Source organism: Hypanus sabinus, chromosome 6 (assembly GCF_030144855.1).
Source record: "Hypanus sabinus isolate sHypSab1 chromosome 6, sHypSab1.hap1, whole genome shotgun sequence".
Taxonomy (NCBI): Eukaryota; Metazoa; Chordata; class Chondrichthyes; order Myliobatiformes; family Dasyatidae; genus Hypanus; species Hypanus sabinus.
Window position 1 is genome coordinate 19,016,512 of NC_082711.1, and position 19,772 is coordinate 19,036,283.

Below are 19,772 nucleotides of genomic sequence, written 5' to 3' on the forward strand. Positions count from 1 at the left end.
ACTGGAATAGGAACAAATTTTCCCAGTTCTATCCCAAGAGATTGCATAAAAAGAGAACAATTTTATGCCAGGGGAAATAATTTGTACATTTTAGCTCCTGTGAGCAACCTCAACCCCAAGGACTGTGTAAGAAAACGAATTAAGTGCTGAATTATTTACAGTCCCTTGACATCTGACAAGACTATTTTGTAAATGTTACACTTGAATGGTTGTCACAGAATATTGGTAAGTAGAATCTTCACTGGTGTCATTGAAAAGAATGAGTACCTTGCAAATAATTAAGTCCAACAGCAAGAATCCATATAAAGCAATAAAGGTCCTGAAGATAAACTGAAATCGGATTCCAACAGAAACCTTCAGGAAAAACTTTATGTAAAATCCATTACCAATGTATAGGGATTGTAAATCGTAGAAAGGAATATTTCCTCTAAGCAGTTTGTTAAAGTAATATAATAAAAGTGTTTTGTTAAAATGACTAGAATATAAAAATAAGGATGTATCGCTGAGGCTTTCTCAGGTATTGGTCACAATATATTTGGAGTATTGTGAGAAGCTCTGGGCCCCTAATAGACAATAGATGCAGGAGTAGGTCATTCAGCCCTTCAAGCCAGCACCACCATTCAATGTGATCATGGCTGATCATCCACAATCAGTACCCCGTTCCTGCCTTCTCCCCATGTCCCTTGACTCCGCTATCTTTAAGAGCTCTATCCAACTCTTTCTTGAAAGCATCCAGAAAATTGGCCTCCACTGCCTTCCGAGGTAGAGCGTTCCATAGATCCAAAACTCTCTGGGTGAAAAAGATTTCCCTGAACTCCATTCTAAATGGCCTACCCCTTATTCTTAAACTGTGGCCTCTGGTTCTGGACTCCCCCAACATCAGGAACATGTCTCCTGCCTCTAGCGTGTCCAATCCCTTAATAATCTTATATGTTTCAATCAGATCCCCTCTCATCCTTCTAAATTCCAGTGTATACAAGCCCAGTCGCTCCAATCTTTCAACATATGACAGTCTCGCCATCCAGGGAATTAACCTCGTGAACCTACGCTGCACTCCTTCAATAGCAAGAATGTCCTTCCTCAAATTTGGAGACCAAAACTGAACACAATACTCCAGATGTGGTCTCACCAGAGCCCTGTACAACTGCAGAAGGACCTCTTTGCTCCTATACTCAACTCCCCTTGTTATGAAGGCCAACGTGCCATTAGCTTTCTTCACTGCCTGCTGTACCTGCATGTTTACTTTCAGTGACTGATGTACAAGAACACCTCGATCTCGTTGTACTTACCCTTTTCCTAACTTGACACCATTTAGATAGTAATCTGCCTTCCTGTTCTTGCCACCAAAGTGGATAACCTACATTTATTCACATTAAACTGCATCTGCCCACTCACTCAACCTGTCCAGGTCACCCTGCATCCTCCTAACATCCTCCTCATATTTCACACTACCACCCAGCTTTGTGTCATCTGCAAATTTGCTAATGTTACGTTTAATCCCTTCATCTAAACCATTAATGTATATTCTAAATAGCTGTGGTCCCAGCACCGAGCCTTGTGGTACCCTAGTCACTGCCTGCCATTCTGAAAAGGACCCATTAATCCCTACTCTTTGTTTCCTGTCTGCCAACCAATTTTCTATCCATGTTAGTACTCTACCCCCAATACCATGTGCTCTAATTTTGCCCACTAATCTCCTATGTAGGACCTTATCAAAGACTTACTTAAAGTCCAGGTACACTACATCCACTGGCTCTCCCTTGTCCATTTTTATAGTTACATCCTCAAAAAATTCCAGATTAATCAAGCATGATTTTTCCTTCGTAAATCCATGCTGACTCGGACCAATCCTATTACTGCTAACCAAATGTGCCACTATTTCATCTTTTATAATTGACTCCAGCATCTTCCCCACCACTGATGTCAGGCTAACTGGTCTATAATTCCCTGTTTTCTCTCTCCCTCCTTTCTTAAAAAGTGGGATAACATTAGCTACGCTCCAATCCTCAGGAACTGATCCTGAATCTATAGAACATTGGAAAATGATTACCAATGCGTCCACAATTTCTAGAGCCACCTCCTTAAGTACCCTGCGATGCAGACCATCAGGCCCTGGGGATTTATCAGCCTTCAGTCCCATCAGTCTACCCAACACAATTTTCTTCCTAATGTGAATTTCCTTCAGTTCCTCCGTTACCTTTGGTCCTCTGGCCACTATTACATCTGGGAGATTGCCTGTGTCTTCCCATTGAAGACAGATCCAAAGTACCTGTTCAACTCATCCTTGTTTCCCATCATAAATTCACCCGTTTCTGTCTTCAAGGGCCCAACTTTGGTCTTAACTAATTTTTTCCTCTTCACATACCTAAAGAAGCTTTTACTATCCTCCTTTATATTCTTGGCTAGCTTACCTTCGTACCTCATCATTTCTCCCTGTATTGCCTTTTTAGTTATCTTCTGTTGCTCTTTAAAAGTTTCCCAATCCTGTGGCTTCCCACATCTTTGCTATGTTATACTTCTTCTCTTTTATTTTTATACTGTCCTTGACTTTCCTTGTCAGCCACGGTCACCCCCTACTCCCCTTAAAATCTTTCTTCCCTCTTTGGAATGAACTGATCCTGCACCTTCTGTATTATTCCCAGAAATAATTGCCATTGTTGTTCCACTGTCGTCCCTGCTATGGTATTCTTCCACTCAACTTTGTCTAGTTCCTCCCTCATGGCTCCATAGTCCCCTTTGTTCAACTGTAATACTGACACTTCTGATTTTCCCTTCTCCCCCTCTCAAATTGTAGATTAAAACATATATTATGGTCACTACCTCCTAATGGCTCTTTTACCTCGAGTTCCCTTATCAAATCTAGTTCATTACACAACACTAGATCCAGAATTGCCTTCTCCCTGGTAGGCTCCAGTACAAGCTGCTCTAAGAATCCATCTCGGAGGCACTCCACAAACTCCCTTTCTTGGGGTCCAGTACCATTCTGATTCTCCCAGTCTACCTGCATGTGAAATCCTTCATTACAACCGTAGCATTACCTTTGTGACATGCTAATTTTAGCTCTTGTTTCAACTTGCACCCTATATCCAGGCTACTATTTGGGGGCCTGTAGATAACTCCCATTAGGGTCTTATTGCCCTTACAAGTTTTCAGTTCTATCCATACTAACTCTACATTTCCTGATTCTATGTCACCCCTCGCAAGGGACTGAATTTCATTCCTCTCCAGCAGAGCCACCCCACCCACTCTGCCCACCTGTCTGTCCTTTCGATAGGACATATGTCCTCGAATATTCATTTCTCAGCCCTGGTCCTCTTGCAGCCATGTCTCTGTTAGTCCTACAACATCATACTTGCCAATTTCTAACTGAGCCTCAAGCCCATCCACTTTATTTCTTACACTTCGTGCATTCATATATATTACTTTTAATCCATTACTCCCCTCGCTTCACACATCGAACCCTATTGCACTTGGCCATACTCTCTGATCCCTTCCTGAGCTTTCTGCCCCTTTAATTCTGTTGCCTTTCTTAACTTTTCTTATTCTCTCTTTCCCTTTAACTCCATCCTTATATTTCCAGTTCGTCTCCTCCCCCCCACTTATTAGTTTAAACACACCCGTGTAGCAGTGGCAAACCTGTCTGCCAGAATGCTGGTCCCCTGCCTGTTAAGGCGCAACCCATCTCCATTTTACAATTCGTCCTTACCCCAAAACAAATCCCAGTGGTCTAAGAATCTAAAACCTAATAAAGGATGTGCTGGCATTGGAGAGGGTCCAGATGACATTCATGAGAATGATTCTGGCAGTGAAAGGGTTAATGTGTGAGGCGTGTTTGACAACTCTGGGCCTGTACTTGTTGGAATTTAGAATGGAGAGAGGAGCTCATTGAAACCTATTGAATATTGAAAGGCCTTGATAAAGTGGACATTGAGAGCATGCTTCCAACAGTGGGGAAGTCTCGGACCAGAGAGTACAGCCTTAGAATTGAAGGGCACCCCTTTAGAACAGAGATTAGGAAGAATTCCTTTAGTCAGAGGGTGGTAAATCTATGAAATTAATTGCCACAGGCAGCTGTGGAGGCCAAGTCATTGGCTGTATTTAAAGCAGAGGTCGCTGGGTTGCTGATTAGTAAGGGTATCTATCAAAGGTTACAGGAAGAAAAGCAGGAGAATGAGGTTGAGGAGAATAATAACTCAGTCATGATCAAATGGCAGAGAAGATCAATAGAGTGAATGGCCTATTGTTCCTATCTGCTCCTAGGTGTTATGTTCTAAAGTTATAGATGCAGTCACAATTAACCAGTTGCCGTGTGCATACATCTACTAATGTTCCTGGAATCATTGGGTGTTTCGGGTCTTTCAGCATCATACACCCTTCTCCAGGTGACCCAGCCGGGGCTGATCAGACCCCAGCTTGTGTCCAGATTGCTAGCTACACATGACTCCATGGCTCCCCTCTTTTGAGCCACAGCCATCTTGAGGCCCTCTCTGCCTCATCGGTGGTATTGTGGATGGCTCTCCTCTTCCTCTCTCCTCATTGCCCCAGTTGCTGAAGGCTCTGGCTAAGGAACAAGCTGCAAATCCCCTACAACCAACTTCCACTGGGAGACGCCTCACTCTCCATCCAGCCTGCTGACAATTGCTGACCAGTCCTGCGTACTTGGAGAGCTTTCTTTCAAAGGCCTCATCCAAGCGATCTTCCCATGGGACTGCCAGCTCCAGCATCACCACCTCATTCCTTGCCTTAAAAAACTTTCCTGCAAATGGTGGTTGAAAGGCCAGAAGAACAGTAAATGTGTATCAAATACCTGTCAAAATGCTATGTAACAAAATGAAGATTTTACTTTACTGTATGTTCATATTAACATAAAAATGTAAGTAAGAGAAACAGGAATAGACCACTCAGCGGATCTTGCCTGCTCCCATGCTGTTGCTTCATAGCACATTAACAAAAGAAATAGAAACAAAAAAAAGGCCAATCAGTCCTCATCACAACTTTCTTGCACTAACACTGTAATCTTCAAGTCAATTAATATTTAAAAATCCATTGATCAGTCTTGAATATGTTCAAAGACTGAGCCTCCGCTGCTTTCTTGCACTAACACTCTACTCTTCAAGTCAATTAATATTTAAAAATCCATTGATCAGTCTTGAATATGTTCAAAGACTGAGCCTCCACTGCTTTCTTGGGCAGTGAGTTCCAAATATTCATCATTCCAAAATTAAGAAATACATAAACAAGGGAAATTCTGCAGATGCTGGAAATCCAGAGCAACACACACAAAATGCTGGAGGAACTCAGCAGGTCAGGCAGCATCTATGGAAATGAATAAAGTATCGATATTTCAGGCCAGGACTGGAAAGAAAGGGGGAAGGAGGATAGCTAGAAAGAGGTAGGGTGAAGCCTGGTGGGTAATAAAGGTAAAGGACTGGAGAAGAAAAAATCTGATAAGAAAAGGGAGTGAGCGATAGGAGGAAGAGAAGGGAAGGGAATCTCCATTTCTGGCATGAATGACAAATCCATAATTAATCTGAAATCATGACTCTAAGTTTGATGCATCAAATTTAGGTGAAACATCTTCCGCCATCTTATTAAGCCTGTTAAGAATTCTGCACATATCAATGGGATATGTGGGATATGTCACCAAAGACGCCAGAAAATTTCTATGTACTGTATTCTCGATGGTTGCATTACCTACCGTCTGGTCTGAAGGTGCCAGTGCATAGGATCAGAAAAAGCTGCTGTAAGTTGTAAACTCAGTCAGTTCCATCATGGACACTAGTCTCCCCACTATCAAGGACATCATCAATAAGCGATGTCTCGAGAAGGAGGCATCCATCATTAAGGACCCCACCAGCATGCCCTCTTCTCATTGCTAACATCAGGGAGGAGATACAGCAGCCTGAAGACACACATTCAACATTTTAGAAACAGCTTCTTCACCTTCACCATCAGATTTCTGAACAAACCATGAACACTACCTCTCTTTTGTTCTAATTTGCATTATTTTATATTTTTGTATATTTCTTATTGTAACCCATAGTAATGTTTTATCTTGCACTGTATTGCTGCCAAAGAATGACAAATTTCACGACATATGCCAATGATAACAAACTTAATTCTGATTCTAACTTTGTTAATCCCAAAGTTCACTTCCCATCAATCTTAAATAACAATGTTCTTTTTTGTCTCTATGATTCTGTCAAAATACCTCAGTTTTCTTGTATTCTTCAGGATTCTCTTTGTGGATCTTTGCAATTTGGTTTCCTGTGAAACGCTGTGTGCGGTAAAACACACAAGTGTTTAAAAAGTGACCGAAAACAAACTTAACGCAAATACTCATTAGCATTTCAGATGATAAAATGAAGCAAAGCCTAATTTAACACAATTTCAGTTTAAATATTTAATCATCAGTAACTACCGATAATGATCTAACACCTACACTTGCTTCAGAGTAGAATGTGCCAACAGAAATTGCTAAACTACTTAGTCACTTTCCCAGTTCTGATGAGTTTTTGTCTCCTGAAGGGATGTGGCCTGAGCAGTTTTCAACACTTCAGGATTCTTCATATTGCAGTATTTTTGATTTCCAGTTATATTATCCTGCTATTTTTATCTACACACAAAGAGTGCTCCAATAGCAAGCTTAATTTTAAAGTAAAGTCCAATCATTATTAACTCTAGTAAGTTCAACTGTGATTAAATACTTAAAAGAGCTTTAAAGATAGTTTTGCATGCCTAGTTTTTCTGAACTTGGTCTGAAGTTGAAGCAATGGAAGAATATTCTGTAGGGAATATCTAGCACAGAATTGAATATACTATTGTAACTATTCATTTAGACTACTGTATTTCTATAGCCAATGTGGTTGTTACAATTAAACCTTATGGCACCTACGCAAACAGACCTACAGAATAATTGAATACAGGGTTCAGACAGCATTTATAAAAAGAAATTCAATTAATGTCAATTAGTTAATTTTGTGAACCTTTGCATGAGGAACCTTGTCAAATGCTTTTTTGAAGTCCCAGTAGACCAGGGATTTCCAACCTTTTTTATGCCACGGACCAATACCATTAAGCAAGGGGGCCATGGATATAAACATCTGGTATAAACAATGTCCATTGCCAGACCTTCATTGTGAGACAGGACCTTCACCACATGAAGCCACCTTGACTATCCCTAATAAGTCTGTGCTTTTCTAAATAGAAAATGTCACCAAGAATCTTCTCCAGTAACACTGATTCACCACGTTATAATTTCTTAAAACAACAACTGCTGCTCCGAAACAATGGAACAACACAGGCTATCTCTTCATGAATGAACAATGCTTAATTTGTTCAGAGTTTATTTACTTATTGAGATAGGACCTTATAGCAAACCCCAACTTAACCCTAGCCTAATCACGGGGCAATTTACAATGACCAATTAAAATGTGGGAGGTTACTGGAGAAAGTCCACACATTCCATGGGGAGGAAGTACAGACTGCTTACAGATAACACTGGAATTTAACTACAATCTCCAGCATCCTGAACATCACACTTACCGCTACCCAGCAGCCATATGAAACTGAAAGGACAGAGAGCCTTATTTTGACATCATAATTGATGCACCATCAATAACTCACACTGAGACGCAAGGCGAGATATCGGCTTTTATTGACTGGAAGAAGGAACCAGGAGTGAGTGTCTATCATACAATGTCCTGGAGACTGAGGCCGAGCGTCAGGCCTCAGAGCTCCTTTATACTGGGGCCTGTGGGAGGAGCCACAGGAGCAGTCAGCAGGGGGCGTGTCCCGACAGGCACATAGTTCACCACAATAAAAAAGTCTGATCAACTTTGCATGTAGATGATTAAACATCAAAGTATAGAAACCTCTCTCTCGTTCATGTGATGTAAAAAAATCACATTTGTACATTTAGTCTGTTCATTAACTCAATGGCCTCCAAAAAAAAGAAAAGCATTCCACAACAATCTTAATGTGGATGGTTGGTTCCAGATAGTTTCTGAGTTAATAAAGGTGTCAAAGTTTATGGGGAGAATGCAGAAGAATGGTGTTGAGAGGGAAAATAAATGAGCCAGGATGGAACAGTGGAGCAAGCTCAATGGGCCGAATGGCCTAATTCTGTTCCTAAGCCTTCTGGTCTTATATTCTGGGATGCATGGACAACAGTAGATGATCCAGCATTTGTGGAGTACATGGCCACAACGTCTAAAGACATTTACATTACTACTAAAACAGTATTAATAATATCTCAGTGTAATATTTTATCTCATCCTACCAAGTTCAAGATCTTCTGATATCTCTCATTTTTCTCAATTGCAGCCTCTAAGAAGTTGCCAGAATTCACATTCACATTCTTAGCAAGGAATACAAAAAATCCTCTCAAATTCTTGAAGTATTTATTTTTAAACAACATTTGTAGGAAATAACTCTGTAATAAATCTGTCAGAATGTCTATTTATTTTCAGTAGCTGGAGAATATAACACAGCTCGATATTCTGCTGAGGTATCAAATTTTACTCACGGGGATTTGGAGAACAAACCTCATAAGCACGTGATCCAGTGATGTCAGCCAGTTTCTGTGGTCCTCCAACACACTTCTCTAGTTGGAGGCATTCTTCAGTAGTACTGGAGTCCATCCAGACAGGAGAATCCTTAACTGAGAAGCTGGACTGGAAGGAAAAAACATGTACTATTTAAGGAATGCTCAAGTTAAGTCATGATATTTTAAATGTTTAATCACCAATTGATAATCATTTCAAGATTTCTATCAATTGACCTACCTACTCTTCTGACAATGACTTAAGAGATTTCCACAACCTTCATATGTAAGCTCAGAACACCGAGGCTGTTTCTCTACAGGTGTTAGCAGAATTACCCTGTATTTCTAAAATTTTATGTTTTTATTCCTTTAACGTTGTCTCCCAAACAGTTTGCTTCCAACTCAGGAGTTCAGTATCAGAACACTTGTGCTAATTTTCCATAAGGCAGAGGATTAGAAGAAAATCTCAGTCACACTCCCTGCTTCAAGGGATGGCAGCATTGCAGTTAATGCAAAGCTTTACAGCACCACTAGGGGTTCAATTCCCGCCACTGCCTGAAAGGAGTTTCTACGGTCTCCCCATGACTGCATTGGTTTCCTCATGGTGCTCCAATTTCCTCCCACATTCCAGAACATACAATTAGGGTTAGTAAGTCGTGGACACCCTACGTTGGTTCCAAACCACAGTAACACTTGCAGGCCGCACTCACACCCCACCCACCACCCCCATATACCCTTGGACTATGTTGCTCATTGCCAAAATGACACGTTTCACTGTATGTTTTCATGTACATGTGACAAATGAAGCTCATCTTATCTTCATCTTTTACCTTTAGCTGCCTGTAATGAAAATAAATATATTTTATTCATTGTTTATTTATTTAGGGTGCAGCGCAGAACAGGCCCTTCAAGCCCAATAAGCCGCTCGCCCAGCAACCAACCAATTAAACCTTAGCCTAATCAAAGGACAATTTACAATGATCAATTATCATGTACGAAATGCCCGTTTCGTTATGCTGTTTACTTTTTAAAATTTTGTCATAAATGCACCTTATTATTTGTTAATTTATTTGTGGTAATATTATCTTATGTGTTTTGTGTGTGAGTTTTATATGAATGTACTGTGTTGTTCACCTTGGTCCAGAGGAACATTGACTGGTAGCATACATGTACACAGCTGAATGGCAATAAACTGAACTTGGATTTGTAACCAGTATGTCTTTGGACTGTGGGAGGAAACTGGAGCACCAGGGGAAACCCATCTGGTCACAGGAAGAACCTACAGACTCCTCTAGGATGGGACTGGGATTGAACTCCGATTTCCGATGCTCTGAGCTGTAAAACATCACAGTAACCATTACGCTTCCGTGGATATACTGAGCATTTAATGCGGCTCAGCGCAAGGTCAGGGTTCTACCATCTGGCTGTGTGGGATAAGCACAAAATCCAAAACACGATTTTAAATTCTAAAGCCTTCTGTTGCTATACTATGCAAAGATCCTGCAATCCTCACCTCCAATATCTGGTGCAGAGAAAGGTCAGCAGGCATTTTTTGCAAGGTCTGATTGGCTCCCTCCTTCCAATAAACACTGCCATGTTGCTGTGAAGAAAATAATAAGTGATTGTAGTCGGTATTCAGAAAGAAACATTAGATTTCTTTACTCAATTCCCAATTCAAACAATTATCACCACTTACTTGACCAGAACCAGACAAAGACTTTAACTTTGAAAAATCAAGGTTTGCAGCTTTCAACCTGTCCAAGAGTAAATCCAATGCCTGAAAAACACAGGGGATATCTGTACTCAGCAGGATAATAAGCACAGTCTGTAATTAGTCCTTTAAGATTTTAATATGATTATCCTGATCTAATTTATTTATCTGATATTATAACCAGTTTCAACATAACAGCAGTATATCAATAAAATTCCAGCAGTTTCAAAAAACTGTAACATGACTTCTCGGCTCTTCATCTTAATTTCGCTAGACAAACATGCCATATTCCTTCTTTACCATCTTATCAATCTGTGCAGCCATTTTCAGTGAGCTAGGAATAGGGACCCTAATATCCCTCTGCTCATCGTCACTGCTAAGGGTCTTACCATTAACAGTGTGTTGTCTCTCTACATTTGATCTACTGAGGTGCCACACTTCATACTTGACCAAGTTAAACTCCGTCTGCTAATCCTCCACCCATATATGCAAAGGATCTATATCCCACTGTACCCTCTGTGAGTCTTCCATGCTATCCAAAACACCACCAATCTTCGTATAATCTCCAAGCTTACTTTCTTACTAATCCACACACCTGCATTTTCATTTGGGTCATTCATATATCTCACAGAGGTCCCAATATCAATCCCTACAGAACACCACTAGCCACAGACATCCATCTAGAGCAAACTCCAGCGACCACTATCCTTTGTCTTCTACGTCAAGCCAATTCTAAATCCAAATGGTCAATTTACCAATGATCCCATGCATCTTAATCTTCTGGACGAGACTTACACGACAGTCGTTGTCAAATGCCTAACTAAAATCATGTAAACAACAACAGCTCTGCCTTCATCAACCAACTCTGCCACCTCCTTGAGGAACTCATAAGTAAAACATGATTTTCTCCACACAAAGCCATGCTGACTACATAATTAGGCCATGATTTTCCAATTGTTCATAAATCCCATCACTAAGAATCCTCCCCAGTAACCTCCCTACCACTGACGCAAGACCCACCAATCTAGTTTCCAGGATATTCCGTTTTCCTGCTTGAATAATAGAACAACACCAGCTACTCACCAGTTCTCCAGGACTTCATCTGCTGTTAGAGAGGATATGAAGATATTGGCCAAGCCCCCAGCAATCTCATCTCTTACTTCTCCCAACAACCTTGGGTATGTCTCATAGGCCCTGGGAATCATCCACCTTAATCTTCTTTAAGAGACCACATACTACATCTTTCTTTATCTCAAAATCCCCTAGCAAATTAGCACTCTCTACACCGATCTTCTATGTTCTTCTTCTTTGTCAATACTGATGCAAATTACTCATTTAGGACCTCACCACATCCTCTCCCTCCAAGCGCGTTTCCTCCTAGCTGTCCTCTTGTTCTTGAGGTATGAATAAAATTCCTTGAAATTCGCTTTCATCTACTTGTCAAGGACTTTTCAAGACCCCTCTTGGCTTTCCTAATTGCTTAGAGTTCTTTTCTGGCTTTTTTTATATAATCCTCAAGGGCTCTTTTTAATCTTAGCTTTCTAAACCTTACATATGTTTCCTTTCCTTCTTGACTAAATTACCACCTTTCATGACATCCAAGGTTCCTTAACCTTGCCATCCTTGTCCTTCCTTCTTATGGAATGTAGTTGTCCTATACTGAGGTGTTGGTCTTTAGTCAAGTTTATTGCCATTTAACTACATACATCTACAAACCCCATTTCCAGAAAAGTTGGAATATTTTCCAAAATGCAATAAAAACAAAAATCTGTGGTATGTTAATTCACGTGAACCTTTATTTAACTGACAAAAGTACAAAGAAAAGATTTTCAGTAGTTTTACTGACCAACTTAATTGTATTTTCTAAATATACACAAAAAAAACACACTCAACAAAAGTTGGGACAGAGTTAAAATAAGATTGAAAAGTGCACAGAATATTCAAGTAACATCGGTTTGGAAGACTCCACATTAAGCAGGCTAATTGGTAGCAGGTGAGGTATCATGACTGGGTATAAAAGTAGCGTCCATCAAAGGCTCAGTCTTTGCAAGCAAGGATGGGTCGTGGCTCACCCCTTTGTGCCAAAATTCACGACAGAATTGTTAGTCAGTTCAAAAGGAACATTTCCCAACACAAGATTGCAGAGAATTTAGGTCTTTCAACATCTACACTAAATAATATTGTGAAAAGATTCAGAGAATTCAGAGACATCTCAGTGCGTAAAGGGCAAGATCGGAAACCACTGTTGAATGTATGTGATCTTCGAGCCCTCAGGCTGCACTGCCTAAGAAACCGTCATGCTACTGTGACAATTATAGCCACCTGGGCTCGGGAGTACTTCAGAAAACCATTGTTACTAACACAGTCCATCGCTGCATCCAGAAATGCAACTTGCAACTGTATTACGCAAGGAGGAAGCCATACATCAGCTCTATGCAGAAACGCCGGAGAGTTCTCTGGACCCGAGCTCATCTCAGATGGACCGAAAGACTGTGGAACTGTGTGCTGTGGTCAGATGAGTCCACATTTCTGCTAGTTTTTGGAAAAAACGGGCGTTGAGTTCTCTGCGCCAAAGGTAAAACGACCATCCTGATTGTTATCAGCGTAAGCTGCAAAAGCCAGCATCTGTGATGGTACGGGGGTGCATCAGTGCCCACGGCATGGGTGAGTTGCATGTATGTGAAGGTACCATTGACTCTGAGGCGTATATTAGGATTTTAAAGAGACATATGTTGCCATCAAGGCAACGTCTCTTCCCGGGACGTCCATGCTTATTTCAGCAGGACAATGCCAGACCACATTCTGCACGGGCTACAACAGCGTGCCTTTGTAGACACAGAGTGTGTGTGCTTGACTGGCCTGCTGCCAGTCCAGATCTATCTCTTATTGAAAATGTATGGTGCATCATGAAGAGGAGAATCAGACAACGGAGACCATGGACTGTTGAGCAGCTGAAGTCTTATATCAAGCAAGAATGGACAAAATTTCCAATTGCAAATCTACTACAATTAGTATCCTCAGTTCCAAGATGATTAAGAAGTGTTATTTAAAGGAAAGGAGATATAACACAATGGTAAACATGCCTCTGTCCCAGAGCCAGACTCATTACCCAACACCAGATCCAGAATGGCCCCTCCACTTGTTGGGCTACCCACATGATGATTTAAGAAACCCTTCTGATGCACCTAACAAATTCTGCCCCATTTAAACTTCTTGCACCAAGGAAGTCTCAATCTATATTAGGGAAATTGAAATCATGCATTACAATAACCCTGTTCAATTTCTAAGTATCACTGTACAATTACAACACAGCAAGGATCTGCCAAAGGAAACAGATCACCTTAGGCAAAATTCTACTTAAAGTACTGACAAGAAGCTAATATCCAAATTGCTTTTATACACAAATGTATCCAACACCAACACAGCTACAGTATATTGTTCAAGTGCAAGTGACTAATGCCTAATCCATACCTTTACCCACAGCAGGACAGGTGTTGTAACAGTTAGCTTGTCACTCTGTACATGGACACCATTCTGGGTCCTAGAAATAAAGAAAAGAAGGTCAGAGACATAGACTCATACAGAACAGAAACAGACACTTCATCCATGCCAACTGAGATACCCATTACCAAATCCCAGTACCCTGCATTTGACTCATTTCTCTCTATTCGTTTCCAATCCATGTATGTGCCCAAATTTATTTAATTTTTTTTAAGTGCTGCAATGTTACCTTCCTGTACCACCTTCTTTGGCATCTTGCTCCGTGCACCATCCACTCTGTATGTCCCTCAAATCTCCTTTAAATATTTCCCCTCTCACATGTCCTCTAGCTTTAGACTCTTCTAGTTTTACATTCATCTACCCTTGGAAAAAGACTATCTATCCTACCTATACCTTTCATAATTTTATAAAATTCCGTAAGCTCTGCCCCAAGTTGAATAAAGCCTCAATTCCAGGTAACACCATGGTGAATCTCATCAGCATTCTTTCCTGTGTTACCACATGCTTTCTATAGTGCGATGACCAGAAATGCAAATAAAATATTTCAACTGTGTCCTAACTAAAGTCATGTACGCTGCATCCCTGATACTAAAAACCCCTGCCTATGAAGGCAAGCAAGTTCATTAGCAATGCCTTCATCATTACCCTATCCACCTGATTCCTGTGTACATCAACATTTCTAAGGTCCCTACCATTTGCTGTACATGTGCAATCAGTATTAGACAACCAAAGTGCATCATTTTATACTCCCTGGGTTAAATTCCATCAAACACAATTCTGTTAACTTTCCAGTTGATTCTTAGACAACTAACCTATCTATCTACGACTCCACCAGTCTTCACCATCAGCAAACATACTTATCAGACCACACATATTCTCAGTAATTTACATACACTCAGTGGCTAGTTTATTAGGTACACCTGTATTCCTGCTCATTAATGCAAATATCTAATCAAGCAATCATGCAGCAACTCAATGCATAAAAGCATGCAGATATGGTCAAGGGGTTCAATTGTTGTTCAGACCAAACATCAGAATAGGGAAGAAATAGGAAAGAAAGGGATACAAGTGACTTTGACCGTGGAGTGATTCTTGGTGCCAGACAGGGTGGTTTGAGTGCCTCAGAAACCGCTGATCTCCTGGGATTTTCACACAGTAGTCTCTAGAGTTTATAGAAAATGGTGCGATAAACAAAAGACATCCAGTAAGTGGCAGTTCCACAAGTGAAAGCACTTCTTAATGAGAGAGGTCAGAGGAGTATAGCCAGACTGGTTCAAGCTGACAGGAGGTGACTAACTCAAATAAGCATGCATTACAATAGTGGTGTGCAGAAGAGCACCTCTGAACATACAACATGTAATAGCTTGAAGTGCATGGGCTACAGCAGAACACCATACTGGGTTCAACTCCTGTATCTAGAAAAGCGGCCACTGAGCACATGAAAAACAGCAACTTTCCTAGACCGATATCCACTCTCAATGGAGTTATCACTGATGAATTTCTGAAGGGACAGGGTGAACAGCCAGAAGTCTTGGTACACGTTGGTACCAATGACATAGATAGAGAAAGGGAGGAGGTCCTGGAGAGAGAATTCAGGGAGTTGGGTAGGAAGCTGAAAAGCAGGACCTTCAGGGTAGCAATCTTCGGATTGCTGCCTGTGCCGCATGCTAATGAGCGCAAGAATAGCAAGATCGGGCATCTTAATTCATGGCTGAGAGTGGTGTAGGGGGCAGGGCTTCAGGTTCCTGGATCATTGGGGCTTCTTCTGGGGGAGGTACGATGTGCACAAAAAGGAGGTGTTACACCTGAACACAAAGGGGTCCAATATCCTAGCAGGCAGGTTTAATAGAGCAGTTAGGGAGGGTTTAAACTAATCTGCCAGGGGGATGGAAACCAAAGTGATCGGGCTGAGGAAGGGGAAAACAGAAATAAATCAAAGATAGCATACAACAGAGATGATAGAAAGGACAGGCAGGAGATAAGGCATAAATCACAGCCAGTGGGATGAGTTTCAGGGCAATAGAGGCACAGTGCAGTTAAAACAGAAAGCAACAAATACTGGACTGAAAGTGTTATATTTGAATGCACGTAGCATAAGAAATAAAATGGCCAATCTTGAAATTCACCTACAGGTGGCAAGTATGACGTTGTGGCCATCTCTGAAACTTGGCTAAAGGATGGCTGCAATTGGGAGCTGAACGTCCTAGGATATACGGTGTTATCGGAAAGATAGGTTAGTGGACAGAGGGGGTGGTGTGGCCCTGTGTGTAAGAAATAATATTAAATCATTAGAAAGGGATGACATAAGATCAGAAGGTATAGTCTCTATGGGCTGAGTTAAGAAATGACAAGGATAAAAGGACCCTAATGGCAGTTGTATACAGGCTTCCAAACAGCAGCCAGGATGTGGATTACAAATTACAGCAGGAGATAGAAAAGGCACGTCAGAAGAGCAATGTCGTGGTAATCATTGAGGACTCAAGATGAAAGTGTTTTGGAAAAACCAGGCCAGTACTAGACCTCAAGAGAGAGAATTTGTAGAATGTCTAAGGGATGGCTTTTTAGAACAACTGGTTGTTGAGCCCACTAGGGGATCGGCTGTGCTAGATTGGATGTTGTACAATGATCCAGAGGTGATAAGAGAGCTTATGGTTAAAGAACCCTTAGGGAACAGTGATCACAATATGATCGAGTTCACTTTGAAATTTGAGAAGGAGAAACTAAATTTCAATGTGTCAGTATTTCAGTGGAATGAAGGAAATTACAATGGCATGAGAGGGGAACTAGCCAAGGCTGACCGGATAGGGACATTAGCAGGCAGGACAGTAGAGCAGCAATGGCTGGAGTTTCTGTGAAAAATGAGGGAAGTGCAAGACAGATATATTCCAAATAAGAAGCAATTTTCGAATGTAAGATGGAAATTATCGTGGCTGACAAGTGAAGTCAGAGCCAAAGTAAAAGCAAAAGAGAGGGCATACAAGGAAGCCAAAGCTATTAGGAAGATAGAGGATTGGGAAGCTTTTAAAAACCTGCAGAAGGAAACTAAGAAGGTCATTAGGAAGGAAAAGATAAATTATGAAAGGAAGCTGGTGACTAATATCAAAGAAGATACTAAAATCTTTTCTAAGTATATAAAGGGTAAAAGAGAGTAAGGGGTAAATATACGACCAATAGAAAATGATACTTTAGATATTATAATGAGAGACGCAGAGATGGCAGAGGAACTAAATAAATGAGTACTTTGCATCAGTCTTCACAGTGGAAGACATCTGCAGTATAATGGACGTTCAAGAGTGTTGGGGAAGTGAAGTATGTGCAGTGAAAATTACAATTGAGAAGGTGCTCAGGAAGGTTAATGGTCTGAGGGTGGATAAATCTCCTAGACCTGTTGGAATGCACCCTCAGGTACTGAAGGAAGTAGGAGAGATTGTGGAGACATTAACAATGATCTCTCAAGAATCAACAGATTCTGACATTGTACTGGATGACTGGAGAATTGCAAGTGTTACTCCATTAATTAAGAAGAGTGGGAGGCAGCAGAAAGGAAACTATAGACATGTTAGCCTGACATCAGTGGTTGGGAAGCTGTTGGAATTGATTGTTTGGGATGAGACTACAGAGAACCTGGAGGCACATGACAAGATAGGCCAAAGCCAGCAAGGTGTCCTGAAAGGAAAATCCTGCCTGACTAACCTACTGCAATTTTTTGAGGAAATTACAAGCAGGGTCATCAAAGGAGATGCAGTAGATGTGCTGTACCTGGATTTTCAGAAGGCCTTTGACAAGGTGCCACATATGAGGCTGCTTAGCAAGATAAGAGCCCATGGAATTACAGGGGAGTTACTAGCATGGGTAGAGCATTGGTTGATCGGCAGAAAGCAGAGAACGGGAATAAAGGGATCTTATTCTGGCTGGCTGCCAGTTACCAGTGGCGTTCCACAGGGGTCGGCGTTGGGACTGTTGCTTTTTACAATGTATATCATTAAGTTGGACTATGGGATTAATGGATTTGTGGCTAAATTTGCTAATGATACAAAGACAGGTGGAAGAGTAGGTAGTGTTGAAGAAACAGAGAGCCTGTAGAGAGACTTAGATAGTTTAGGGGAATGGGCAAAGAAGTGGCAAATGAAATTCAATGTTGGAAAATGTATGGTCATGCACTTTGGTGGAAGAAATAAACAGGCAGACTATTATTTAGATGGGGAGAGAATTCAAAATGCAGAGATGCAAAGGGACTTGGGAGTCCTCGTGCAGGATACCCTAAAGGTTAACCTCCAGGTTGAGTCGGTGGTGAAGGCAGCAAATGCAATGTTGGCATTCATTTCAAGAGGTCTAGAATATTAGAGCAGGGATGTGATGTTGAGGCTCTAGAAGGCACTCATGAGACCACACTTGGAGTATTGTGTGCAGTTTTAGAAAGGAACATAGAAACATAGAAAACCTACAGCACAATACAGGCCCTTCGGCCCACAAATATTGTGCCGAACATGTCCCTACCTTGGAAATTACTAGGGTTACCCATAGCCCTCTATTTTTCTAAGCTCGATGTACCTACCTCTTAAAAGACCCTATCGTATCCACCTCCACCACCATTGCCGACAACCCATTCCACGCACTCACCACTCTCTGAGTAAAAAACTTACCCCTGACATCTCCTCTGTACCTACTCCCAAGCATTTTAAACCTGTGCCCTCTTGTGGCAGCCATTTCAGCCCTGGGAAAAAGCCTCTGACCATCATGAAACCCTACACTTCTTTTATGTCTTTTATATTTGTTTATCATCTTCACTGTGATTCAGGAACTGCTGGAGCCTGTGATTTCTAATTTGGAGATTGTTTGGGTGTTCCAGGTCTCTACAATCTCTGAGGAGAGTCCAGGAGGGAAAGGCAGCGTGCATTATCCTTTTGGTGAAGAGGCTGTGAGCCAAAGTCAACTCCACTTCACCAATTAAATCTTACATTGCTCGCACCTTTATTCACTGATTAAAACGACGAGGGAGATTGAAACATCGAAGCGAATGCAGAAGGTGAGCACTGGTTGCATGCCTTTTGTTCGCTGGTAGGATTGCTTTGCTATGGAGATGGGAGGCTGCCTTTAGATCACTGGGGGATTGCTCTGCTACAGAGAGTGAAAGGACAGCCCCTGTGCCTGGAGGACATTACCCAGGTTTTCTGCATCTTGGATATGGATTTGGAGTATAGACCTCTTTTTTCCAGACTTAGACTATTTTATATTTTTTATCACTAATTTTTATTGCAAAACCAACAAATTACATTCAATACAACCAGTTGCTGATTACATTTTGACTGTTTAACCCAGCCACCCCCCAACCCTCATCACCATCCTCCCCTCCACCTCTCATCCTCTTCCTCATCCCCAACCCCCTCTCCCCCTATCCCTCTCCCCTCCACCAACCAACCGATTAGTAGTGCATACACAGACAGAGCATTCCTATTTTAACAGAAGATCTTTTAAGTTGGATGTCAAATTTGTCCACATTAAGGTTGTATTTGGTTGTGCGTCATTTACTCTTGCTGATGATAGTTCCAGGTAAGAAATGTCAAAAAATCTCCAAAGCCAGTGAGTACTTGAAATATCATGAGGAGGTTTCCAACGCTAGACTACAATCTGCTTAGCTGCAGTCAGGCCTGCCGGCCAGACTTTACATGTTTTTTCCGTAAGGGAAAGGTGGGAGTCATCATTTAGAAGATGGACAGTGGGGTCCATTGGTAATTATACCCCCGTTAGTTCTGTAAGAGTACTGATAACCTTCCCCCACAAACCAAAACACCTGGACATTCCCATACAACATGTATAAAAGTGCCAACGGTTCCGTGGGGGCAAAATGAGCAATATGGGTCATTTTGATGTCTTATTCTTGGTGGTAAATATGATCTATGACAAAATTTCAAGTGTATATACCGATGATTTGGGTTTTTCAAGGCACTGGTAGCATTATCCCAAATCACATCCCAGTCTAAGCCTCGTCCCAATTCAGATAAGTCCCTATCCCAG

The 19,772-nt window shown here is 41.3% G+C and overlaps 1 protein-coding gene across 3 annotated transcripts in view; it reads right to left on the reverse strand.

Moving 5' to 3' along the window:
• The window catches only part of xylb (xylulokinase homolog (H. influenzae)), a 283,379-nt gene that overhangs the window by 227,440 nt on the left and 36,167 nt on the right, over positions 1–19,772 (reverse strand). For 2 of the 3 annotated variants that reach the window (XM_059971796.1, XM_059971797.1), the window contains exons 3-7: positions 13,728–13,797; positions 10,242–10,322; positions 10,059–10,145; positions 8,547–8,675; positions 6,212–6,277 (exon numbers count right to left, since the gene is read on the reverse strand). In XM_059971796.1, the coding sequence (XP_059827779.1) occupies positions 6,212–6,277; positions 8,547–8,675; positions 10,059–10,145; positions 10,242–10,322; positions 13,728–13,797 (433 nt within the window). The remainder of the gene's footprint in view (positions 1–6,211; positions 6,278–8,546; positions 8,676–10,058; positions 10,146–10,241; positions 10,323–13,727; positions 13,798–19,772) is intronic. The other variant, XM_059971798.1, reaches the window with a different exon arrangement.